Below are 26,802 nucleotides of genomic sequence, written 5' to 3'. Positions count from 1 at the left end.
TTGGTTTTCCTTATTCTCTTTTGTATGATATTCTGTTTATTCTTGACCCTTCTTTATTGCGTATGTAAGATTTGTAAACTTAGCTACTTCGTGTCACCTGCTTGCCATATGGCTGTTGTATGTGTTAAAAATTTGAGCAAAATTCTTATCTTGCATAAGAAAAATGAAAATTTACCATACCTGATATGTATTTGTATAAACCTTTTTTGACCAATAAAAACTTTTTGAACAAAAAAAAAAAAAAAACAAAAAAAAAAAAAGAAATGTCCAGCTACATTGTGGTTATAATTCACGTTAGCTGTGAGACTTTCAATGGGTTCTTGGAACATTCTTCAGGGTGTATTTTCTGAAGGTTCCTGTGTCTTGCAGGCCTCTTCTGGTATCTAAAATCCACCTCTCTTTTTCTTCACTAGGCCCCTGAAAGATTATCTCTCCTGAAACAAGCAGTTGAATTCCACAGCACCCTGACAGAGCAGGTAACTTATCTCCCTGGAGCGTGTTGGGTAGGAATATTTGTTTTTAATATCTTCAACTCAGCCTTGAAGTTGGCAACATTTTCCTTGGCTTGCCATTGCTCTCTTCTTACGGCTGAGAAAAAAGTGACTGGACTGAAGTCAACCAATTGGTTTCACACCCTCAGAGTTTTACCCTACTAGTTGTGACTGACTTTTTGGGCGGTGCTCATCTCCGTTTCTTAAGCCAAAGAGCCAGCACTGTCCAAAGAAGTTTCCACGGTCATGTGACCAGCATAACATAACGCTGCAGCGCAGAGCATATGGCAAAACATGGAACGTTGTTACTTTCCCCACATGCTTCTATGTGGTACCTATTCATCTACTTGCATATGCAAGCTTTCAGACTGCTAAGTTGGTGGGAACTGGGACAAGTGACGGGAGCTCACTCTGTCTCGTGGCACTCGGGTCTTGAACTGCCGAGCTATAGACCTTCAACAGTCTTAAGATTCACCGTCCTAACCACTGAGCCACCCACCACATCTCTTATTTTATGCACAAGGTAAAACTAGAATGTAAAGTTTTCCCTGTTTTTAGCCCAGCACCTTTAACCACCACGCGATGCTCTGATATGAATTGCTGACCCTCAAATCTTCCGAATTGGCCTTGTTCTGCAGAAATAATTTTAGAACCTTAAACATGTGGAATGTCACCTTCTTTGAGACAATGAATGACAGCAATATTTTTTGGGTAAGGAAAATGGAATAAATGATGGGAGGTTTAGTCATTTATTTATTAATGAAGTATTTATTTACCAGTTTAGAGCTGTGTTTCTCAACTTTAGCAACTTTTAACAAATGTGGATTTCAACTCCCAGAATTCCCCTTCCACCTCCCGGTCAGCCATGTTGGTTAGAAAATTCTGGGAATTGAAGTTCATTCATCTTAAAGTTGCCAAGGACGAGAAGCACTGGTTCAGAGGGTGCCAACTTTAAATAACTCTGGGTGGCTCATATTGAAGAAAAGCGAGAACAAGAAAAATAAGCAACAAATGTTAAAATGTTCCATGTGGGCTCAGTCAGCACTGTGCCCCAAGCCCTGGGAAAACAACATGGTTTTCAAAGACTTTTGGAACACCATCAAGGTAGGAGCCATATACATATCAGAGGTTGCTGTTCCAGAGGTTAGGTGCCGCAATAGAGGGAGTGTACTTCAGAGGTGAAATGCTCCTGGTTCGGACCGAATTGGCTGAACTGGTAACGATGGCGGTGGGTGGTTCGGAGAACCAGTAGCAAAAATCCCTGCCCCCACCCACCCATGCCCACTCAATCGCCTGTTTGCTGCTTCTTTTAAAAAACGCTTTTAAAAGGTAAAAAAAAGGCTCTGACGATCACAGCTGAGCCACATGATCCTCAGACCTTCTTCTTTTTAACTTTTAAAAGCATTTTTTTACACAACCTATTCAGCCAACTAGGTTGTAAAAAAATGCTTTTAAAAGTAAAAAAAAAGATTGTGTGCCACAGTTGATCCTCCCCCCCCCCCCGCACACTGTTCTACTTATCCCATGCCTCCTTTTGGCTCTCATTTGATGCGCAGCGCACAGGCACCGCCAGCGAACCAGTAGTAAACCAGTTCAGAATTCACCCTTGATGTACTTCCTACGTCTAGATCAGGGGTATCAAACTCAAGGCCCATTGGCCAGATCTGGCCTGTGGGGTGCTTAGATCTGGCCCACAGACCGCTCTGGAAACAGCGAAGGACTGGGCCGTGGTGCCTCTGCCAACGAAAACGGGCTGCCAATCTCCATTTTCAGCTGGGATGGCCGAAAATGTAGCTCCATTTTCACTGGCAGAGGAATGCAGGAGGCCGTCCCAGCCGAAAAAGGAGATCAGCAGTCCGTTTTTGCTGACAGAGGCACCACGGGCCACCAGAGGTGTCCCGACATGAGTGACATCAAGCTGGCCACGCCCACCCTGGCCATACCTATCCTGGTCCCCAGGGCAAACACAACCCTGATGCAGCCCTCAATGAAATCAAGTTTGACACCCCTGGTCTAGATGAGTAACTGCTTTCTTGAAGGGCTTCAAAACATACCGAACCTCCTGAATTTCACTGAATGGGCAAAAGCTTTAGGTAGTCTTTCCTTAATGACAGGAAAGGCTAGTGGCCATTCAAAGTTTGCATTCATGGCCGTTTGCAATGTTCTGTGGTCACGTGACCATGATTTGCAGCGGGGTTGTTTTTTTCCCCTTTGTGATGACCCAGGGCATGACACAAAGGCAACCCAGCCAGAGAACCAGTTATGAGTCCCTTTATTATCACCAACTGTGCCTCCAATGTTCCTTTCAACTCTCCGGCCTGGAGAGAGCTCTTCCACCAACCTGTAATAGTCTTTGGCTGGCAATACTTCAGTCCCAAATGTTGTAAACAGAAAACTTTCAACTAAAAATCCAAAGGCAAGACAAGGTAATTAATCCGGCAGGGCAAGCAAAATAAGGAATTCCACAAGTAAAGTAGCACGGCAATAAATCAAACCAGTTGGGAGAATGCCAGGATTCAAAGAAACACCAGATAAACTCGGCATTTGTTCCTGACAAACGCCCCTCCCATTTGCCTCTCCTTTTAAACTCCATCAGCACCTGTGCCTTGTAAAGAGGATCAGGTCCCTTTCCTCCCTTGTAGGCCACGCAACCCACGTTGCTCTCTTCTCTGTTCCTCCCTGCGCTGCCTAGGATGAGGAGGGGGTGGGCCTTGGTCTTCATCTGAACCCCCTCTCCCTTGTTCTACCTCTCCCCTGCTCTGCCCAGCCTGACTTTGCTCTTCCCCAGTTTTTTCCACAGCAAGTGGATTCACTCTCTCGCTCTCTGTCAGCCATTCCTCTTCTCCTTCGGATTCAGACTCCAACAGGGGCATGACACCCTTCAGTTTCTGGCAAAAAAAAAAAAAAAGCCCATTTCCCTTTGGCTTAACATACTGTATAAAAACATCAGGTTGTTAATAAACTTGGTTTAAACCAGGGATCTCCAAACTTGGCAACTTTTTAAGATTTGTGGACTTCAACCTCCAGCATTCCTCAGCCAGCCATGAAAGTTGAATTCTGGGAGTTGAAGTCCACAAATCTTAAAAGTTGGCAAGTTTGGACACACACACACACACACACACACACACACACACACACACACACACACACACACACGATTTAGTGTGTTGAGCATATACGAGTTCAAAACACCTTCCAGGGATAGCTGATTTTATGCGATGTCTTTCAGGCTCTGGATGGACAAGGCATCGACTGCCATTTGCTTGGACTGAAAATGGAGGCCATAGCGGATGGCTTCCATGTGCCTGAGCTTTTTATGGATATTTCCTACACCATGGCTTCATACTGGAAACTCTCCACAGGACAGGTATGGACAGGCGGCTCCAAATTTGTACTTCTTTGCTCTATACCTGTATTACTCAGGTTATGATATTCTCCGTACAGGTAGTCCCTGTTTGTTGACTGCCTTAGATAGTGACCATTGGCAAATACAATGATAATAAATGCTAATAAAACATTCATTTTCCCCACAACAAAAGCCAATGTGAAACTGATTAAGGCCCGGTCAGTTTCAGGAAGCAATTGTGAGATAAGGCTGCTGAGAAAAATAGCTCAGGAAGAGATTCCTTGTTTTTAACAGGATTGGGGGGGGAAAGGGACTTATGTCCATTTTTCACACTTACGACCGTTGCAGATCTCCCCATGGTCACGTGATCAAAATTCAGACGCTTGGCAGCTGAACTCATATGTATGACGGTTGCAATCATGTGATCACCTTTTGGGACCTTCTGACCAGCAGTCAGTGGGGAAGCCAGATTCATTGAACAACCACGTTTCTAACTTGACAACTCAATGATTCACTTAACAACTGTGGCAAGAAAAGTTGTAAAATGGGGCAAAACTCACTTAATAAATGTTTTTTTTTGCAGTCAATTTTTTATTTATATATAAATATTTTGAAGGCAGTGTATTTTCCAGACATTTCATTTTACAAAAAAAGAAAATAACAGATATACTGATAGTGATAATAATAATATGCATAATAATTATAAGAATATTTATAATTATATTAACTTTTTATGATCATATTAATTGTACTAACATGCTTATAATTATAGGCAACATTCACATTTTACATACATATAACAATAATCTAACTTCTACCTCTTATCTCTAACCATTGATAAAACCTATTCCACATTGAATAGTACTCTGTATCTCCTTTATCTCTTATTTTCAATGTTAATCTATCCATCTCTGCAAAGTCCAATATTTTCCGAATTAATACTTTCATCCGGTGGGGTGTTCTCATTTTTCTAATATGGTGCAAATACAATTCTCGCTGCTGTCAATACATGTAGCATCAAGTACATAGTCCCTTTATCATAGCTTTCATATACTTAATAGATGTTTCACTTAACAACAGAAATGTGTTGTGACTCAGGCCCAAGTAGGTAGTAATAAACTTAGTCCGTGGAAAAACAAACAAACTTTATTTGAACAGCTGGGAATTACTTCATTCCCAGCATCCGTTCAACTCAAAAGTAAAACAAATGCCTCCCAACACAAATTCCTCAGTTATCTCGCAAACCTTGGTCCAAACTGCCAAAGGCCCTTCCTGGCAAACGTCCAGAAGCCACAAAAACAAAGACATAGACGAAGCAGAAGACGAAGGAGAAGATGCAGCTACAACGTTGTTTTCCAGCAAAGCTCAAACGCCGTTGCTGGTCTGTTTTAAGCCTTATGGGAGGGGCCAATCATCTCTTGGCCCTACTCCCAAGTCGTCCTTTTTGCCTGAGCTGCTCTTGCCTTCTGGCAGCTCTTCTCATGCATGCATTAGGAACAGGCTCCTCCTGTTCCTCTGCCTCACTACTATCAGGCTCTGGAGTCCTCACCTCACTTCTCGATGGCCCTGGCCTCACCTCAGCCTCATCGCTGTCTGACTCTGTTGCCAGGTCCATAGGCTGCTGATGGACCACAACAAAATGTTGGGCTCAATTGTGGTCGTAAGTTGGAGGACTACCTGTATTCAGATGTTTTTTTGATCCTGCTTTCCTTTTGTCTTTCAGGTTGCTTGCCGCACGGACTGCATCATGTGTTACGGGCCCCTTGTGCCTGACGGCTACGCTGTTTGCTACAACCCTTTGCCTACCCACGTTAATTTTGCCGTCACCGCCTTCAACTGCTGTGAGGAAACCAATGCCACTTACTTAGCCGGAAACATCCAGAACGCCCTGGCTGATGTGGGGGCCTTGTTGGGGAACTTTGGAGAGGGCCAGCCTGAAAGACTCTGAGAAATATTTTGAACTTCGCTTCAGACTTCAATGTGACTGAAGGGCGTCTCTCTAGTTTGGCCAACAGATGACCCGTCTTCATTGAGAAATCCCCAATCTCTCCCTTCCTTCCTTTGGGCCAAAATTTGGGATGCGGCATCCTTCAGCACTCCTAATCCGTAATGTCCTCTTGCTAGCCCTTAACAGGATTTGTGGGGAAGCGGCTGTCTTTATATGAATATATACATACATCTTCTAAAAGCAAGATCAGATCCTAATTTATTTCCAGAATAAAGACATTGAAAATATATATATATATATACAGTATATATCTCACAGGAAAGGTGCTGAGTTAATTTCTTGTTTTAGATCAGTGAAATATTTTTTTTTTTAAAAAAAATTATGACTGAGTTGCAGGTCCATTCCAAACTGGCGTTTACAGCATAGTGAACTATGATTGTGATTCATGTTCACATTGTGCCTTATTTTTTGGGCACCTAGGACTGGTACCTAGTCCTAGGTGCCCAAAGGACTGGGGTGGGGGCGGGCATAGTTTCCCAAGCTACCTAGCTCCTGCGCATGTGCAGATGAAACTTCACTCACTTGTGTGGCCCAGTTTCTAATGGGCCAAGGCCCGGTACTGGTTCACTGCCCATGGGGACCCCTGCCTTACATGCTTTTTCCCAGGGGTTCTCAAACGTTTCGGGTAGGATGACCTTCTGAAACGCTGAATTGATTTCTGGGTCTCCCACTCCTTAAAAGAAATTGCTTTCATTGGGGTGAGGTTTGGCAAAAGAAATAAAAGGCATCACAGTTAAAATCATCTGTATCAAAAAGAGATTCTTAAACTTTGCAAGATTACAATGGGAGGATGTGAGGAGCCATGACTTTTGGCATTTTCCAGTCTGTCAACGTAGCTTTAAAAAAGTCGATCACTATCAAGTTTCTTATTTAGGATTGCAGGATCCAGGAAGAAAGATTTCCATTGACATTTTAATTTTATTTTAGATTTTTAATGCTGGCAAAATCAATGATGGTAAATTATGGGGGTGTGTGATTGATTACCGAAAATTGAAGAAGGAAAACTTCAGCTGTCATTCATTCGCAAATCCATTAAAGTGGGATCTCTATGAATTACGTGAATTTCTTCCTGCCAAGATTGTATAACTCTTTATGTTTCCTGAGCTTTTCCCTTCATTATCCAAAACCGCTTATCAAAAAGCCTTATCAGACTTTGGCGACTGGTCCCTAAGCCCTTCCTTTCAGCACCGTCATAACTTCAAACAGTCACTGAATGAGTGGTCAAATCTTTGAAGACTGTGCAGGTAATCCTTGAATTACGACCACAATTGAGCCCAGAATTTATGTTGCTAAGTGGGAAATTCGTTGAGTTTTGCCCCATTTTACGATTTTTCTTGGCACAGTTGTTAAGTGAATCACTGCACTGTGTTAAATTAGTCACACGGTTATTAAGTGAATCTGGCTTCCCCATTGCTTTTGCTTGTCAGAATGTTGTAAAAGATGATCACATGACCCTGAGACACCTGCAACGGTCATAAATATGAATCGGTTGTCAAGCATCCAAATGTAAATCACGTGACCATGGGGATGCTGCAGCGGTCGTAAGGGTGAAAAACGATCATAAAGTCGATTTTTTTAATGCCGTTGTAACTTCGAACAGTCACTAAATGAACTCGTAAGTCAAGGATTATCTGTACAAGACTCCTGGTGGTGCACTGCAGAGGTGGGTTTTCAGCAGGTTCTGACCAGTTCTGGAGAACCAGTAGTGGAAATTTTGAGTAGTTCGAAGAACCAGTAGTAAAAATTCTGACTGGCCCCACCCCCATCTATTCTCTGCCTCCCAAGTCCCAGCTGATTGGGAGGAAATGGGGATTTTGCAGTAACTTTCCCCTGGATTGGGGAGGGAATGGAGATTTTGCAGTATCCTTCCCCTGCCATGCCCACCAAACCACGCCCACCAAGCTATGCCACACCCACAGAACCGGTAGTAAAAAATTTTGAAATCTACCACTGGTGCCGTGGTTAAAGTGCAGAACAGATAGTCTTCAACATACAACTGTTCATTTAGTGACTTTGAATGGGCACTAAATGAACTGTTGTAAGTTGAGGACTAACAGTATTATACAAAAAAATATCACTGGGTGATCTTCATGTCATTTTAATCGCCATTGGTAATTTCATCCATTTTCCCTTGAGAGGAGAAGTTCGGCATTTTCGAATATACACGTCTACATGTGTACAACATGTACAAAAGTACATGTGACAATCTTTAAGTCGATTTAAATGTCCCTGTTGCGATTGGGCAATATGGTCTGTGTGTCGTTACCCAAAGAAAAGTCACTTTTATCCAATTAAGGGTAATTATACTCCACTTTGAAAAGCATTAGTTTAACTGAAAAGCTAATGGCTTTTTTACGAGATAAAACATCCATTTGTTTTTTATTTGTCATATTTTGAAGCACTTTTTTCCCCCTCTTCTATTTTCTCTGGCACCTCCCTTATAAACAATTTGGGGTTCCTATTGGGATCTTGATTTTCAGTTTGAGATCTCCTAGATTAATTGGGTAGAGATGCCCATGGAAGCATCAACAGAGCCCTGGGGGTGAAGTCATTAGAATGCATTACTGCAGGCAAACTCTGCCCACTGCCAGGTGTTCGATCCTGACCTGCTCAAGGTTGACTCAAGTCTCCCATTCTTCCAGGTTGGTAAAATGAGGAGCCAAGTTGTTGGGGGCAATAGGCTGACTCTGTAAACCGCTTAGAGAGGGCTGTAAGGCAGCAGCCCCCAACCTATTGGGCACCAGGGACTGGTTCTGTGGAGAGAGGTTTTTCCATGGACCAGAGACGGCATGGTTTTGCATGCTGCCTGCATCCTGCAGATGCGGCTTCGCTTGTTTGCACGGCCCAGTTTCTGGTATGCCACGACCCAGTGCCAGCCCACAGACCAGAGGTTGGGAACTCCCGCTGTAAAGCACTAGGAAGCGGTATATATGTCTTTAAAAGTGCAATTGCTATCTGGGATACAAGTGTGTAGTTCTGACCTTCACAGGATGGCAATTAGGAACTGGGTTATAATAACAATATCCTGTCTGTCATCTGAGGTAAATTGTGACTTCGCAAAGCTTTTCTTGGATTGGGCCCCGCTGCTTGAGGTTCTGCAAAATTTGAGCATTTTCGTCTGAAGGAGAGGAAGGGCTCCAGTAAGAGCAAAGAAAATTGCATGAGATTTGGCAACATTAATTTAAATGATGTTAAATGTTTCCTCCCCCCCAAAAAAATAATAATTATAGAAGTCCATAGGCAACACCTAGAGATGTTTGAGGGGAACTGGCATGTGTGGTTCCTGCTCTCTGCTCTGATAAACGGAGCCTCAGTTCAACTTCTCCTAAGGCTTTTGTCCTGTTCTGACTTTTTCTGCTGTGTTTCTTAGAAGACAAACAAACAGGAGCAAATCCTTGGAGTAACCCCAAGCTCTTGTAGAGACATTGAGCCTGTCTCTTCTGCTGCAATCTATTGGGAGAACCTGCTAAAACGTATCTTGGTTAACAGCCTGGAATTGAGATGATGATAGATGTAGAATCCCCCCACCCCCCAAAAAAAAAATTAATAATTTTTTTTTTGTATGTCTTCAAGTCAGTCTTGATTCTTGGCAACTTGGCATGGAGAGGTTCATGCCGTTTCCTAGGTAACGTTGCAGAAGTGATTTGCCACTTCCTTCTGGGATATCTATATATATCTATATATATCTATATATATATATTTACTTCTTCAATTAGGACTGAGAGTGGGTGAATACCCAGAGTCCCCTAGCTGGTTAGGTCCAGAGTCCCCTAGTTCCCACAGCTGAGGGAGGTCTAGATCAGGGGTCTCCAACCTTGGCAACTTTAAGACTTGTGGACTTCAACGCCCAGAATTCCTCAGCCAGCTTTGCTCTGGGAGTTGAAGTCCACAAGTCGTAAAGTTGCTAAGGTTGGAGACCCCTGGTCTAGATCAGTGATGGCGAACCTATGGCACGCGTGCGGGAAATGGCCAGCCATTGCCCGTCACTCTTTCAGGTTCGGCCAGCTGGTTAACGTGTGTGCGGGAGCGCCAGAAACCAGAACAGAAGTTCCCTGGTGTGCATGTGTGTGCCGGGAACCTGGTCTTCTGGTTTTTGGTGTGCGCATGCGTGCCGGCCAGCTGGTCTTTGCATGCGCATGAGCACCAGAAACCAGAAGACATTTAGCAACAGATTCATATTTATGATGGTTGCGGTGTCCTGTGACCTTCTGACAAGCCAAGTCAATGGGGAAGCCAGGTTCACTTCACAAAAGATATTACTAACTTCACAACTGCCGTGATTCACTTAACAAGTGTGGCAGGAAAGGTCGTAAAAAGGAGGAAAAATTCACTTAACCGCTGTCTCACTTAGCAACAGAAAATTGGGGCTCAATTGTGATCGTACGTTGAGGACTACCTGCCTTGTCATAAGTCAAGGACTATCTGTAGACCATTCTGGATCTTGGGCTGAGAGGTTGGCTCAGAGTTTCCCAGGGAGTTTCTGTGCTCTTGGGGACAACTATGACCTGGGTCTCCCCACTCCTCGTTCAGCAACTTCACCCCTACCACACCCTGATTCTCATGCACCTCGCGGAACAAAGTTAAAAGTGGAGAGAATCGGAGCTTCCACTAGCCAGTTAAGGAAGTAGAACATTTCTCGAAGAAGAATGAAACAAAACAATGCTGTAGGTCCAGTGTTGGCGAACCTGTTCGGCACTGAGTGCTGAAATGGGTGCGCGCCGCACAGGAGCACCGGAAACCAGAAGAGAAGTTCCCCCTCGCGCATACACGCGCCAGTAAGCTTCCGATTTTCGGTGTGCGTATGCATGCTAGTCACCTGAGCAGATGGTTAGACTAGAAGACTTCCAAGACCCCTTCCCGACTCTTGTTATTCTGTTTCCAGTGGTTGAAAGTGGACTAGAATCCGGGTCTCCCAGTCCCGCTCCTTCAGTATCACCCCAGGGTGGAACCTTTAAATCCAGCACATGGAGCAAATTCTTACATACACACGGGTGGGCTTCAAAAATTTTAGCAAGGGGTTCTCTGCTCGGTTGCTGGGTGGCCGTGGCCATGGTGGGTGTGGCCTAGTCAGCCTCCTGCACCATGGCGGTGTGTGTGTGTGTGTGTGTGTGTGTGTTTCCCTCCCCGGGCTCTGGAGGCTTTTCTCCAGCCTCCAGGAGGGCGAAAGCAGCCTCCCCAGACTCTGGAGGCCCTCCAGAGGCCTTCCCGAACTTCTAAGGCCCATTTTCCCCCCTCCCTGAGCCTCCACATGTGCCCTGCACTTACCTGCGTCCAAAACGGGCCACGTAGGGACTCCTGGAGGGGCCAGCCAGGAGTGGGATTTGGGGGTTCTCCGAACTGCACAGAATCTTAGCTAGAGGTTCTCCCGAACCCCTGCGAACCCCCAGCAGCCCACCCCTGCATACACAGGAAGTAAATAAACTAACACCATTCCATTAATTATAACCGTTTTTCAACGGAAATAAAATGAATTTGCCATCTGGGTGCCCCTGCTTCTCTGCCAGAGGGTTGTCAGCCCCTGGGACAAAGATGGATCCTCTTGGCTACTGATTACAGCTTTCTTTGCAATATGTTAGCTTCCCGCTCATTATCAGTGTTTTAATTGAAGCAACTTTTTTTAAAACAAACAAACAAATGAAGTCAAGTGGGGACAGAATGTCCCGTGAAGACTCAAGGAATCATCTCTGACTAATTGGTGCCTGGAGACAACACCATGGGGAAACAGGCCATTCAAAAGGAAACGGGGCTGCATTTCTAAATTACAGCTAGTCCTCAACTTATGACCACAATTGAGCCCAAAATTTATGTTGCTAGGTGAGAAATTTGTTAAGTGAGTTTTGCCCCATTTTCTCACCACTTTTGTTAAGCAAATCACTGCAGTTCTTAAATGAGTTAACAAGGTTGTTAAGTGATTCGGGTTTCCTCGATTGCAAAAGGAATTGAATCGAATTGAATAGAACTGTGATGCCGAACCTATGGAGCCATCTCTGCGGGCACGCGAGCCATTGCCCTAGGTCACCTCCACCGCGCATGTGCATGCGCTGGCCAGCTGATTTTTGTCTGGCCCCACCCACACCACCCCTCCCCTCCCAGGAGACCCCACATGGCCTGTTTTGGATGCCAGATAAGTACAGGGCTCGCGAGTGTGAAAAACAGGCCTCCCGGAAGTCAAAAACAGCCCATTTCCAGCCTCTGGAGGGCTTCAGGAAGGTCAGGGGAGGCAGTTTTCACCTTCCCCAGGCTACTGGAAAGTTTCCAGAGCCTGGAGAAAGCGAAAAACAGGCCTACCGGAAGTCTGGAAATGGGCCATTTCCAGCCTCCGGAGGCTTCAGGGAGGCCTGCTAGGCCCAAAAAGGGGGCGTGAGGGAGTTGTGTGCGCATGTGTGTGTGGGGGGGTGGAGTGCAAGTGCAGGGGGTGGAGCAGCATTGGGGGGGTCATGTGCACATGCATGGGGCAGGGTGCACGGGGGGGATTGCATTATGGATGTGGGCATCTGCACACGCCGCCCCCCCCCGCGCGGCCCCCCACTTTTGGCACACGGCCATCCCTGGAATAGAATAGAATCTGGAAGGGACCTTGGAGGTCTTCTAGTTGAGCCCCTGCTCAAGCAGGGGAACCTATATCGTTTCAGATAAGTTACTTCTTAAAAACCTCCAGCGATGGAGCACCCACGACTTCTGAAGGCAAAGCTGTTCCACTGGTTAATTGTCCTCACTGTTAGGAAGTTTCTCTTCAATTCCAGGTTGCTTCTCTCCTTGATTAGTTTCCATCCATTGTTTCTCGTCCTGCCCTCTGATTCAGTTGTCAAGCATCCAAATGTAAGTCACGTGACCATGGAGATACATCGTAAGCATTCCTGTGATCAGGTGATTTAAGTTCAGCTGCTTGACAACTGGTTCATATTTATGACGGCTGCCGGTTCCCAGGGTCACGTGATCCCCTTTTTGAGACCTTCGGACAAGCAAAGTCAATGGGGAAACCAGACTCACTGAACGACGGTGTTATTAATTTAACAACTGCAGCAATTCCCTTAAGAGCGTGGGCAAGAAAAGTCATAAACTGGGGCCTAACTCACCTAACAAATTTCTCACTTAACGACATAAATTTTGGGCTCCATTGTGGTCCTATGTTTGAGGATTACCCCTACAGGATCGTTCCTTTCCCAGCCTCCTGTTAATTGAGATAATTTTTTTATTATTATTATTTATTTTTGTCACAACAGTATACACGAACAATTGTCATAGATAAAACAACATATTTTGAAGAAAATATATGCATATATGTTAAAAAATATGCATCAACTATATCAATTTGATATGATGAAGGGAACAATAGGACAGGAACGGTAGGCACTTCTGTGCTCTTATGCATGCCCCTTATACCCTCTCAGGAATGGGGTGAGGTCAATAGTAGACAGTTTTTGGTTGAAGATTTTGGGATTTTGAGTAGAGACTATGGAGTCAGGTAATGAGTTCCAAGCAGTAACAACTCTGTTACAGAAGTCATATTTTCTGCAATCAAGTTTGAAGCGGTTGACATTTAGCTTGAATCTATTTTTTGCTCTTGTAATATTGCGATTGAAGCTGAAGTAGTCTTTTATAGGAAGGATATTGCAATAGATGATTTTGTGTATTAAACACAGGTCATGTCGAAGTCGACAGAGTTGTAAGTTTTCTAATCCCAGGATTTCAAGTCTGTTGGTATAAGGTATTTTGTTGTTTTCAGAGGAGTGAAGAACTCTTCTAGTAAAATATTTCTGGACTCTTTCTATTGTATTTATGTCAGAGATGTGGTATGGGTTCCAGATGGATGAGCTGTATTCAAGAATAGATCTGGCAAATGTTTTGTATGCTCTAGTTAGTAGTGTAGAGTTTTTAGAAAAGAAGCTGCGTAAAATTAGGTTTACAACCATTCCTGTTCAGGAAGCAGGAACTGGGAGCCTAACCACCACAAGAACAACATCATAAGAGCCATGGTGGCACAGTGGTTAGAACACAGTACCGCAGGCTACTTCTGCTGACTGCCGGCTGCCAGGAGTTCGATTTTCACCAGGCTCAAAGGTGACTCAGCCTTCCCTCCTTCCGAGGCGAGTAAAATTTGGACCCAGATTGTTAGGGGCAAGAGGCTGACTCTGTACACCGCTTAGAGAGGGCTGTAAAAGCACTGTGAAGCGGTATATATGTCTAAAAGTGTTATCATATCAGCCACAGCAGCCTCTCAAGGTACAAGTGTTGTACCTTGATGAAGGTATCTTTTCTTTTATGTACACTGAGAGCGTATACACCAAGACAAATTCCTTGTGTGTCCAATCACTCTTGGCCAATTAAAAAAATCTATTCTATTCTGAAAATAGGAAATCTGAGCAACAACAAAGCTATTGGAGGAGACAGTATTCCAGCTGAGCTATTCAAAATCTTAAAAGACGACGCAGTAAAAGTGCTACACCCAATTTGCCAGCAAATTTGGAAAACTCAACAATGGCCACAGGATTGGAAAAGGTCAGTTTACATTCCAATTCCAAAGAAAGGTAATGCCAAAGACTGTTCAAACTATTGCACCATTGCACTCATTTCACATGCTAGTAAGGTTATGCTTAAAATCCTACAAGCTAGGCTCCAGCAGTATGTGGATCAAGAACTACCAGAAGTACAGGCAGGATTTCGTAAAGGCAGAGGAACTAGAGATCAAATTGCAAACATACGCTGGATCATGGAGAAAGCTAGGGAGTTCCAGAAAAACATCTACTTCTGCTTCATTGACTATGCTAAAGCCTTTGATTGTGTAGATCACAACAAATTGTGGCAAATTCTTAAAGAGATGGGAGTACCAGACCATCTCATTTGTCTCTTGAGAAACCTGTATGCGGGTCAAGAAGCAACAGTGAGAACTGGACACGGAACCACTGATTGGTTCAAAATTGGGAAAGGAGTCCAGCAAGGCTGTACACTATCACCCTGCCTATTTAACTTATATGCAGAGCACATCATGAAAAAGGCAGGGCTAGATGAATCAAAAATTGGAATTAAGATTGCCGGAAGAAATATCAACAACCTCAAATATGCAGATAATACCACTCTAATGGCAGAAAGTGAAGAGGGACTAAAGAGCCTCTTGATGCCAGTGAAGGAGGAGAGTGCAAAAGTTGGCTTGAAACTCAACATTAAGAAAACAAAAATCATGGCATCCGGCCCTCTCAGTTCCTGGCAGATAGATGGGGAAGAAATGGAGGTAGTGACAGATTTTATTTTCCTGGGCTCTAAGATCACCACAGATGGGGATTGCAGCCAAGAAATTAAAAGACGCTTGCTCCTGGGGAGGAAAGCTATGGCAAATCTAGACAGCATACTAAAAAGCAGAGACATCACCCTGCCAACAAAAGTGCGTATAGTCAAGGCTATGGTTTTCCCAGTTGCAATGTATGGCTGTGAAGGTTGGGCCATAAGAAAGGCTGAGCGCCAAAGAATCGAGGCCTTTGAACTCTGGTGCTGTAGAAGACTCCTGAGAGTCCCTTGGACTGCAAGGCGATCAAACCACTAAGTCCTAGAGGAGACCTACCCTGACTGCTCTTTAGAAGGCCAGATCCTGAAGATGAAACTCAAACACTTTTGCCACCTAATGAGAAGGAAGGACTCCCTGGAGAAGAGCCTAATGCTGGGAAAGATTGAGGGCAAAAGAAGAAGGGGACGAGGTGGCTGGATGGAGTCACTGAAGCAGTAGGCATGAGTTTAAATGGACTCCAGAGGATGGTAGAAGACAGGAAGGCCTGGAGGAATGTTGCCCATGGGGTCGCGATGGGTCGGACAAGACTTCGCAACTAACAACAACTATTCTATTCTATTCTATTCTATTCTATTCTATTCTATTCTATTCTGCAATCCCGGAATGCCCCAGGCAAACACGGGTGGAGAAATCCCAAAGTTGGAAGGCGCCTTTGAAGGTCCTCCAGTCCATCCCCGCCCGATGCTGCGAGGATCCTTCCTGACACCCTTCCGGACAAACAGCTGTCCCTGCTTCTTTTTTCCTTCCCCCCTTGCTGCATCGTCCCGTCCCCTCGGACACCCGGCAGCGAGGGCTTGTTGAATTTGCCAACGGTGCGGGTGTGTGGCGTCGGGGCAGCGCCAAACGCAGAGCCTGACCCTCCGGCGACCTAGCTGGTGAGGTGAGGGGGTGGAAAAAAAAGAAGAAGAAGAGGAAAAACAAGAGCCGGGTTGAGCCCAATGTAACCGGCGGGGGTGGCGGCCGAGCGGAGCCTCCTGTTCCTTTAATTTGCTCCGTTCCTCCCCGCTCCGTAATTGGCAACCGCATCTTCGCAAGGCAGGACCGCGTGGTTCTCTCAAGGGGGGGGGGAGGAGGAGGGCGCCTTTCGGAAAGGGGGGCTGACGCAGGAATTCTCCCTCCCTCCTTTCTCGGGTCTCTTTCCCCCACCCCACCCCTCCGCTCCCCAAATCCACCCTCCGGTGCCAGCCGCCTCGCCAAAGCCGCCGCGATGTCCTCGGAGAAAACAGGTGAAGGGGCAAAAAAAAAAAGAAAAAGAAAAGAAAAGGCGCCCTGGCTGGAAGGCAATTGGAGAGGAGGGGAGTTTGGGTGAGGGGGAGAGAAAAAAAAAACACGCGGGGGAAGGGAATCGCGCGCGTGCGCGTGCGCCACGGAGGACCCCCCCCCCCGCACACCTCCATCCCACCCACCCCCCTCCCCAAGCCCGGGGCAAAGCAGCCGGAGCGCGCGGGGCTAGCGAAATGCCACGCGTGTTTTCCCACGCAAGGCCGGAGGTGCATTGGCGAGGGAGGGGAGGAGAGAGAGCATGCACCGGGAGAGTTTTTGTAGGGGGGGGGGCGGCGATGCTGAGAAGCAAAAGGGTGCATTTTAAAAGTGTGATCGGGAAAAAGGGCCCGCTGCTAATGCCCAGTTAAGGGGAAGGGTTCGGCTCTCGGTCAGCAGACGGTCTCCGATGCAGCTACGTCTGGAAATCTAATGCGTGTATATGCGTGTGTGTGTGTGTGTGTGTGTTGCGGGCGGGGGGAGGTTTGGGGTTTGCATCTCTGCAAGGATGTGCCGCACGTGGCGTGCAGGGATTGTCACCCCCTTGGAAAGTGGTTTGGGGGTGGGTGGAGTGCAGAATATCGGCCCCCCCTCAAAAAAAAGCGTCCTTAACGGGGATCTGCGAAATGGATAAGGCCCGCTTTTGCCGACCTGCGGGGTTTATTTATCGCAGGTCGCTTTTGTCTCGCCAAGCCGCGGCAATCAAAGGAACCAAAGGAACCAAAGGTGTGCTGGAGGCCAGAGGTGGCAGCCTGATCAGATGTTTTTATTTTTATTTTTATTTATTTATTTTGTCACAACAATATATGTAACTATCACACAGAAAGGTTATATAGTATATAAAGGTATAGAAGAAAAGAAAAACAATACAATGTTTTGCGTGGATGTCATGGATACAAGGGGCTGGCACATGTGTGCGCGTCCGTGGGTGGGGGGGAGAGAGAGAGATGGAGATGTGGGGTTGTGTGTGTGTGTTGTGTATGTGAGAGAGAGGTGAAATTCTGTAGCAAAAAGAAAACAACCCCATGCTTTTACTACCTGGGCGGATCTCATGGTGTGACTCTACCGTCCAGGTGAATGGGAGGGGGGGGGGAGATTTACTTGGGATGTCCTTTGAAGCAGGTGAAATTGTGTGTGAGATTGTGCAGGCAGGGGAGAGTTGACAATGGGGATGATGTCATGATAGGCAGAGACCTGGGGAAAAAACAAGCCAGAGCATTGGCTTTCAGATTCCATAGGAAATGGAATCCTATGATTGTCGTATGCTTGTGATTGTCGTATGCTTGTGATTGTCGTTTGGGTACCCAAATATGCGGGAAGCAGACAACGCTAGGTTTCTGGTGTGGGAAGCAGATGGCATTTGGCCGGGCCTGTGTTTGAGGAATTGGGTAGGACCTTCTGTTTGTGCAGGATTTGGGATTTCGAGCAAGTGGGCGCTGAGGTGTCCTGGGTTTGTGTGTTGCGTTTGGATGTTGTTGTGAGCATGTGGACGCTGAAGGGGCTAGGAGGGGGGGCATTTGTGAAAGACATCTGGCAGCCTGAAAACATTTGTGGATAGTCGGCCCGGCGTTTGCAAACATGATAAACGAAAACATAGTTGACGAATACTCGGTTCAGTGCGTATGCAAGCTCGGACTGTATGGGTAAGGCATGGGTTCGATATACTGTGAGAACCTGGACAATGAGGGCTAAGTGAACAAGCCAATTTTGTTCAATGTTTGGCACACATGTCTGGGTCCATGGGGTGGGGGTGGGGAGGTGTTGGGATGTGCAAATGGGGGTGCATCCTAAGAAGGGAGTGAAGGAGAGCACCTTAAGTCAGCCTAAAGAATTGGGAATCTATGTGTCTAAGTGCCTTATGAAGAGATGTTGTTGAAGAGAGCGTTTGACCTTGGCAAACACTGTCATAACAAGCTAAGCCCCGTGTTTATGTCTCTGTATCCAATCTTGTTTTTATTTGGGGCCAAGCAGAGGTTCCCACTTCCAGACCCAAGCCTGGATCCAACCACCCCAAATCCCCATTCTATAGACCAGAGGTTCCACACTTTTTCTATACCCTGCACCCAAATGGGATTTCAAGTCTACGAATCTTTAAAGTTACCAAGGTTGAGAAACATTGGACAATATAACAGGGGTTCCCAACCGGGGGTACTCACGCCCCCCGGGGGGTGCAAGATGATATTCCAGGGGATGCAGAAATTTGGGTTTAAAAGTTTCAAAATTATAGTGTATATGTATAATGATATGCATATAATTATTTTTTAAAGGGTGTGAGAATATTATCAGAAGCGTTCTAGGCAAACCCCTCTGGCTCAGCCTCTGTTCATCCCCTTCAGAAATAGGTCTACTCACTAATCATCCGCAGTGGTTGGAACGCAATATTATTCTGTCCACTGCCAGCAGGTCGATTCTCACTGGGTCAAGGTTAACTCAGCCTTCCATCCTTCCAAGGTCGGTGAAACGAGACCCAGATTGTTGGGGGGCAGTATGCTGACTCTGTAAACCGCTTAGAGAGAGCACTATGAAACAGTACAAGTACAAGTAGTCCTGGAAGAAAGTGACTTATGACCATTTTTTCCACATGTATGACTGTTGGCAGCATCCCTATTATCATGTGATTTACATTCGGATGCTTGACAACCAACTCACATTTATGATGGTTGTAAAGTCCCAGGGTCACGTGATCACCTTTTGCACAAGTCCAACAAGCAAAGTCCGTGGGGAAACCAGATTCACTTAACAACTGTATGACTAATTTAACAACTGCAGTGATTCACTTTGTGGCAAGAAAGGTCGTAAAATAGGACAAAATTCACTTAACACATTTCACACTTAGCCACAGAAATTGTGGGCTCAATTGTGGTTGTAAGTTGAGGACTACCTGTATATAAGTCTATTGCTATTGCTGAGTCAAGATAGTTTTTGAATAAGTTCAGAATGTACACAAACAATATGCTACTCTGCAACTCAGCATCCTTGAACTTCTATCTCGTGCATAAGGGTGACAATTACACAATATCTTGAAAAGATTTGAGTGTGTGTATCTGTAGCCCTTTGAACTTTCCTTAGTATTTCTCATCATAGGGTTAAATTGGGGATGTCCAAACTTGGCCCCTTGAAGAGTGGTGAACTAACTCCCAGAATTCCCCAGCCAGCAACTTGCTCATATTTATAGCTCATGCTGGCTGGGGAATTCTGGGAGTTGAAGTCCACCACTCTTCAAGGGGCCAAGTTTGGACACCCCTGGATTAAATTTTTTGACACTTGAAAAAACTGAAGTAATCCATGGTTAGCCATCATACTAAGATCCAGATGCATTTTCTAGAAGCCACCTATTAAAAGGCTTGAAGGCTGATCCATTATTGGAATCCTGTACCTTCCAAAGACATATTCAGGATCTCAGAGAATCAACTAGAGATCATTTGTATTGCTGAGGAAGGAAAAGGGGCCACATCATTAAATACAAAAGCCCAGTATAGCAATAGCCCCTAGACTGATACAATACTTCATAGTGCTTTACAGTCCTCCCTGAGCGGTTTACAGAGTCAACCTATTTTCCCCCAGCCATCTGGGTCCTCATTTTACCAACCTCGGAAGGATGGAAGGCTGAGTCCACTTTGTGGTGGTTTGGTCTAGTGGTTAAGGCACCAGGCTAGAAACCAAAAGCCATGACTTTTAGTCCTACCTTAGCCATCAAAGTTGGTTGCATGACTTTGGACCAATCACAAAGAGATTGCGAGTTCTAATCTTACCTTAGAAGTTGGTGGCTTTGGGCCAGTCGCTCTCTCTCACCTCACAGGGTTGTTGTTATGTGGAAAAAATAGGAGGAAGGAGTATTGGATATGTTCACTGATTTGGGTTAGTTATAAAAAATAATAAATATGAGATGATAAATAGATAGATAGATAGATAGATAGATAGATAGATAGATAGATAGATAGATAGATAGATAGATAGATAGATAGATAGATAGATAGATAGATAGATAGATAGACAGATGTAGATGGTAGATGGTAAATGATAGATTGGATGATAGATAGATAGAGTAGATATGGATAGATAAATGATAGATGGGTGGGTAGAGGGAGGGAGGGATGGGATAGACAGACAGACAGATAGATGTAGATGATAGATTGGATGGATGGATGGATGGATGGATGGATGGATGGATGGATATAGTAGATATGGATAGATGATGGGTGGGTGGGTGGGTGGAGGGAGGGATGGGATAGATAGATGTACATGGTAGATGATAATTGGATGGATAGCTGGATGATAGATAGATAGATAGATAGATAGATAGATAGATAGATAGATAGATAGATAGATAGATACATAGAGTAGATATGGATCGATAGATGATAGATAGATAGATGTAGATGATAGATGATAGATTGGATGGATGGATGGATGGATGATAGATAGATAGATAGATAGATAGATAGATAGATAGATAGATAGATAGATAGATAGATACATGTAGATGGTAGATGATAGATAGATAGATAGATAGATAGATAGATAGATAGATAGATAGATAGATAGATAGATAGATAGATAGATAGATAGATAGATAGATAGATAGATAGATAGATAGATAGATAGATAGATAGATAGATAGATAGATAGATAGATCTAGTTCTTGAATACAAGAGATTTAAGCACAAGCTTAAGATTCTGTTTACGTGGATGGGACATATAAAGAGCTTCACTTTTCTTGGATTGCGCCTTATAAACTATAACAGCTTTTCGCGTGGTAGCAGAGGAGAAATGAGAAAAGGGAGAGGATGGGAAACAACAGGGACTTCGTGAGTGTTGGCTCTGTATTGAGTCATGTTTCAATTATTGATCCACTGCATCATTTTAATACTTTTGAGATAAGACCGTTCTATTCCAGAACAGTTTCCACAAAGGGGCCTCTTTCAATCACTGGAATCCTTTTGGCTTTTGTATTTGCTCGAGCTCACGCACACCCTCTCCCCACCCCTCATCCCAGTCTCTTCGTATTATATGTAACTTTTTTTAAAAATCCATTTACACGTCTCTTCCCACCCTCCTTTCTCCCTCAGGACACTTTTCCTTTTCCTCTAGAAATAGAAAGCAGGCAGAATCAAGCAAGATGACCTAAAAAAAAAAAAAAAGCACCAAACCAGTTGACCAAAAATGAATTCACTCTCTAGAGGGGTGTCCTATTTTGGCAAAAAAAGGGGGTGCAACTGTCTTGGGAACGTGGGTTGCCACATAGCACCTCTTATGATCTGTGTGTATGAGAGAGAGAGAGAGAGAATATGAATCAGAAATGTGGTTTTTTTTCCCCTCTGGTCACATCCCAGAAGCTTAATTTAGACGATGTGCGGTTGTTGTTTGCAGAAACTGCAATGTAGAAGAGAAGGGAGAGAGTTAATTTGTCCGTGCAATATATATATATATATATATCAAGCCTCCTATCGTTAATTAATATTTTAACACAAAATACAAAGTCTAGCTTGAGTTGAGCTCAGCTGATTTCATGGATGTGACCATGTTATGTTCGGGAGGCAGCGAGGGAATTCTCTGGCAGACATTGTAAATAGCAAGTGACAACAGATGGTATTATTTAGGATTAACTGTTCACCGAAAATTCAACTGAAATTTTGACATGAGGGTGGGGAAAACAGTTGACCTGGAGATGGCTAGAAGCAAACAACATGTAATCCTCGATTTAAACACCGTGAAACCTCAGAAAACATATATATATATATATATATATATATATATATATATATATGTATGTATGTATGTATGTATGTATGTATGTATGTATGTATGTATGTATCAAGCCTCCTATCGTTAATTAATATTTTAACACAAAATACAAAGTCTAGCTTGAGTTGAGCTCAGCTGATTTCATGGATGTGACCATGTTATGTTCGGGAGGCAGCGAGGGAATTCTCTGGCAGACATTGTAAATAGCAAGTGACAACAGATGGTATTATTTAGGATTAACTGTTCACCGAAAATTCAACTGAAATTTTGACATGAGGGTGGGGAAAACAGTTGACCTGGAGATGGCTGGAAGCAAACAACATGTAATCCTCGATTTGCGACCACAATGGAGCCTGAAATGTCTCTTGCTTAAGGGAGACATTTGTTAAGTGAACTTCACCCCATTTTGCGACTTTTCTTGCCACAGTTGTTAAGTGAATCGCTGCAGTTCTTAAGTTAGTTACGTGGTCGTTAAGTGAACCTGGCTTCCCCATGGACTTTTGCTTGTCAGAAGGTCGCAAAAGGGGATTCTGTGATCCTGCCACTGTTATAAATATGAGTCAGTTGCCAAGCATCTGAATTTTAATTATGTGATCGTGGGGATGCTGCCTTGGTCATAAGTGTGAAAAACGGCCATAAGTCGCTTTTTTCAGTGCCGTCGTAACTTTGAACGGTCACTAAGTGAACTGTTGTAATCAAGGACTGCCTGTAGTGACATCTCTGTAGTAACTGACACAGAACTGGGATGGGTAGATGGGTCCTTATAGCCTGCAATAATGACTGAGGCAAAATACATGGTTTGACATTAGCGTGCACTTTGTATGATCAACCTATAAATTCCTACCTTGATGTTTGGGATTTTGGAACTTACCTGGAGTTACACATGGACATTCCTCAGCCCAGGAACAACCCACAACCCAAGAAAGTTTGAGTTTCTCCTTGCACTGATCAGAATAAATTTTCTATAGAAAAGAATCTCTGCAGCTCAGGATTAAACTGTGGAAGCGTGTTCTGAGCTTGGTAGTTTCTTGCTAAGGTTTCATTACACAACTACAGTAAGTAACACCATCAGTGCAAAGGACCACGGGGTTTGCTTCTTGTTTATGTACAGTAGTTTGCCCTGCCAGCATTGTTCTGCGAGTGATTTCGGACAACTCGGCCATCAGTAGATACATAGAGATAAACCACGTTTACACACCATTCAAAAGAGGCGATCAAAAAGCTTAGAAGGAAACTGAAAGACCAGAACAAATCCTCTCCTGCAACTGATACCCAGAGAAGCGAGGATTAACACCAGACAAACAATCAAGCCAAAAAAATACCCAAATCAAGGAACTAACAGGGATAAAAAACCCCACTTAAGTGAAACACTGTAGTTGTTCAGTTAGTAACTTGTGGTTGTTAAGTGAATCTGGCTTCCCCATTGACTTTGCTTGTCAGAAAGTTGCAAAAGTGGTCACATGACCCTGGGATACTACAACTCTCATAAATACATGCCAGTTGCCAAGCGCTTGTATTTTGATCACATGACTATGGGGATACCGCGATGGTCGTAAGTGTGAGGTCTAGTCACAAGTAACTTTTTTCAGTGCCACTGGAATTTCAAGCAGTCGGTAAATGAATGGTTATAAGCCGAGGACTTCCTGAGGCAGGTTTTATCTACCTGTTTTGCTTGCATCTGCCCAGCATCTGGCATGTCTTTTCATTTGCATGAGGCTGAAAATTATTATTATTGTTATTATTTCAACTATAATAACACAAGGGCTATCAATAGATTTAAACTCAATGTAATTCGCTCTAATCTTAAATGTGGGAAATATGACTTTTGCAATAGAGTAGGAAATGTCTGGAACACTCTACCTGATCCTGTTGTAAGTCCCTCTAATCCCCATAACTTTTTCCTTAAATTGTCTGGATGTTTCACGTTTCTTAAGAGGTCCCTAAGGGGACGTGCATAAGCGCATCAGCGTGCCTACCATCCCTGTCCTACTGTTCCCAATTATATGTAATCAGTCTGTGTGTTTATGGCTATGTTTTGCCTGTTTATATCTTTTTTTGTGTGCCATTTTTTTTCATGTGTCCATGTCTGTGTCTATACTGTTACTTGTTTCCTTGTTCTTGTTGATAGATAGATAGATAGATAGATAGATAGATAGATAGATAGATAGATAGATAGATAGATAGATAGATAAAAATGAGATTGAAATGGCTGCACAGATAGGGACGTTCTTGTATAAGCCATGATAGCTCCAGGTCCAGGTCATGAAAATGAAATGAAAATTCACCTATGAGACAAATTGATCGCATTGATCTGAGGCAGATCCTTCTATCACAGGAATGTGACAGGATGACACCAAGCTGGCAGGAATAGCCAACACTCCAGAAGATAGGCTCAAGTTACAGAAAGATCTTGACAGAATTGAACATTGGGTGCTATCTAACAAAATGTAACGATGTAAAAAAGATGTTGAGACTCTAGAAAGAGTGCAGAGAAGAGCAACAAAGATGATTAGGGGACTGGAGGATAAAACATATGAAGAACGGTTGCAGGAACTGGGTATGTCTAGTTTAACAAAAAGAAGGACTAGGGGAGACATGATAGCTGTGTTCCAATATCTTAGGGGCTGCCACAAAGAAGAGGGAGTCAGGCTGTTCACCAAAGCACCTGAGGGTAGAACAAGAAGCAATGGGTGGAAACTGGTCAAAGAAAGAAGCAACTTAGAACTAAGGAGAAATTTCCTGACAGTTAGAACAATTAATAAGTGGAACGACTTGCCTTCAGAAGTTGTGAATGCTCCAACACTGGAAATTTTTAAGAAAATGTTGGATAACCATCTGACTGAGATGGTATAGGGTTTCCTGCCTGGGCAGGGGGTTGGACTAGAAGGCCTCCAAGGTCCCTTCCAACTCTGATGTTATGTTATGTTATGTTATGTTAAAATGAAATTCAACAGTGAAAAAAGTAAGGTTCTACATTTAGGCCAAAAAAACAAAATGCATAGGTATCGTATATGTGGTACCTTGCTCAATAGTAGTAACTGTGAGAGGGATCTTGGAGTCCTAGTGGACAATCATTTAGATATGAGCCAGCAGTGTGCAGCAGCTGCTAAAAAAGCCAACACAGTTCTGGGCTGCATAAACAGAGGGATAGAATCAAGAGCACGTGAAGTGTTAGTGCCACTTTATAATGCCTTGGTAAGGCCACACTTGGAATATTGCATCCAGTTTTGGTCGCCACGATTTAAAAAAGATGCTGAGACTCTAGAAAGAGTGCAGAGAAGAGCAACAAATATGATTAGGGGACTGGAGGCTAAAACATATGAAGAACGGTTGCAGGAACTGGGTATGTCTAGTTTAATAAAAAGAAGGACTAGGGGAGACATGATAGCAGTGTTCCAATATCTCAGGGGTTGCCACAAAGGAGAGGGAGTCGACCCATTCTCCAAAGCACCTGAGGGTAGAACAAGAAGCAATGGGTGGAAACTAATCAAGGAAAGAAGCAACTTAGAACTAAGGAGAAATTTCCTGACAGTTAGAACAATTAATAAGTGGAACAACTTGCCTGCAGAAGTTGTGAATGCTCCAACACTGGAAATTTTTAAGAAAATTTGGATAACCATGTGTCCGAGATGGTGTAGGGTTTCCTGCCTGGGCAGGGGGTTGGACTAGAAGGCCTCCAAGGTCCCTTCCAACTCTGTTGTTGTTATTATTATTGAAAGAGAGCTTCACGGTGGAAGGTTACAAGCTCGCTTAATCCAGCATTCAAAGGTCTCGCCTTTAAAATCAGCAAACTCCACAGATTGTGAGTTCCTTTATCTTCGTCACCTCTCAGTGGCAGTATTTAATGCTCCGCTGCTTTGAAGCTGAAGGATTTGGCGTAGTCACCATGGCCCATCATTTATTATTCCCCATCTGCAACCCAATGGGGACAGCAAATATTGCCTTACATTGGAAGTAGTACAGTATGGGATTGGTTCCGTGTTCTGGTTGATTAATCACACTATTTCCCAAGGGGCTGCCATAAGTGCAGAGAAAAGCAACCAAGATGGTTACTGGCCTGGACCCGAAAACATACAAAGAACCGTTGCAGGATTTGGGTTTGGCTAGTCTAGAGAAAAGAAGGATCGGGTGGGGACATGATAGCAGTCTTCCAGTGTTTGAGGAGCTGCCACAAAGAAGAGGTGGGGGGCAACTTATTTTCCAAAGCACCCGAGTGCAAAACAAGAAACAATGGATGGAAACTAATCAAAGAGAAAAGCAATCTGGAATTGAGAAGAAACTTCCTAACAGTGAGGACAATTAAGCAGTGGAAACCTTGCCTTCAGAAGTTGTGGGTGCTTCACCACTGGAGGTTTCTAAGAACAGACTAGACAGCCACTTGTCTGAAATGAGTCAAAAATGGTCGTGAAAACAGCCGGAAAACGGCTTCAAAAATGGCCTGAAAACAGCCCCAAAACAGCTGGAAAACGGCCTGGAAAGCAGCCTGAAAATGGTGTGAAAATGGCCCGAAAAGAGGCCTGGAAATGGCCTAATTTTACAGCCTAGAAAACAGCAGGGAAAGCGGCCTGAAAAAAGGCCTGAAAACGGCCCAAAAACCAGTCTGATTTTTGGCAGTTTTTTGGACTGTTTTCAGGACACTTTTCGGGCTGTTCTCAGGCCATTTTTTGAGCCA

At 44.2% G+C, this 26,802-nt stretch overlaps 2 protein-coding genes across 5 annotated transcripts in view; both read left to right on the top strand.

The window, feature by feature from the left end:
• LOC131192479 (carnitine O-acetyltransferase-like) overlaps positions 1-6,997 on the top strand; it is a 79,388-nt gene extending 72,391 nt beyond the window's left edge. The window contains exons 12-15 of one of the 3 annotated variants that reach the window (XR_009153741.1): positions 414-476; positions 3,721-3,858; positions 5,561-6,241; positions 6,285-6,997. Coding sequence is in view for 2 of the 3 variants with exons in the window: in XM_058171658.1 (XP_058027641.1) it covers positions 414-476; positions 3,721-3,858; positions 5,561-5,785 (426 nt within the window). In the remaining variant the exon portion in view is untranslated. Of the gene's footprint in view, positions 1-413; positions 477-3,720; positions 3,859-5,560 lie in introns of all 3 variants that reach the window. The other 2 variants (XM_058171658.1, XM_058171659.1) reach the window with 2 other exon arrangements.
• A 7,241-nt stretch (positions 6,998-14,238) lies between these two features.
• PRRT1 (proline rich transmembrane protein 1) overlaps positions 14,239-26,802 on the top strand; it is a 62,249-nt gene continuing 49,685 nt past the window's right edge. The window contains exon 1 of one of the 2 annotated variants that reach the window (XM_058171716.1): positions 14,239-14,344. In XM_058171716.1, coding sequence (XP_058027699.1) covers positions 14,324-14,344 — 21 coding nt within the window. In that variant the 5' untranslated portion in view covers positions 14,239-14,323. Of the gene's footprint in view, positions 14,345-16,212; positions 16,352-26,802 lie in introns of those variants that run through there. The other variant, XM_058171715.1, reaches the window with a different exon arrangement.

The sequence above is a fragment of the Ahaetulla prasina genome, chromosome 2 (assembly GCF_028640845.1).
Source record: "Ahaetulla prasina isolate Xishuangbanna chromosome 2, ASM2864084v1, whole genome shotgun sequence".
In the NCBI taxonomy this organism is placed as follows: domain Eukaryota; kingdom Metazoa; phylum Chordata; class Lepidosauria; order Squamata; family Colubridae; genus Ahaetulla; species Ahaetulla prasina.
The sequence above is the reverse complement of the archived record's forward strand: the minus strand, read 5'-3'. Positions and strand labels throughout refer to the sequence as shown.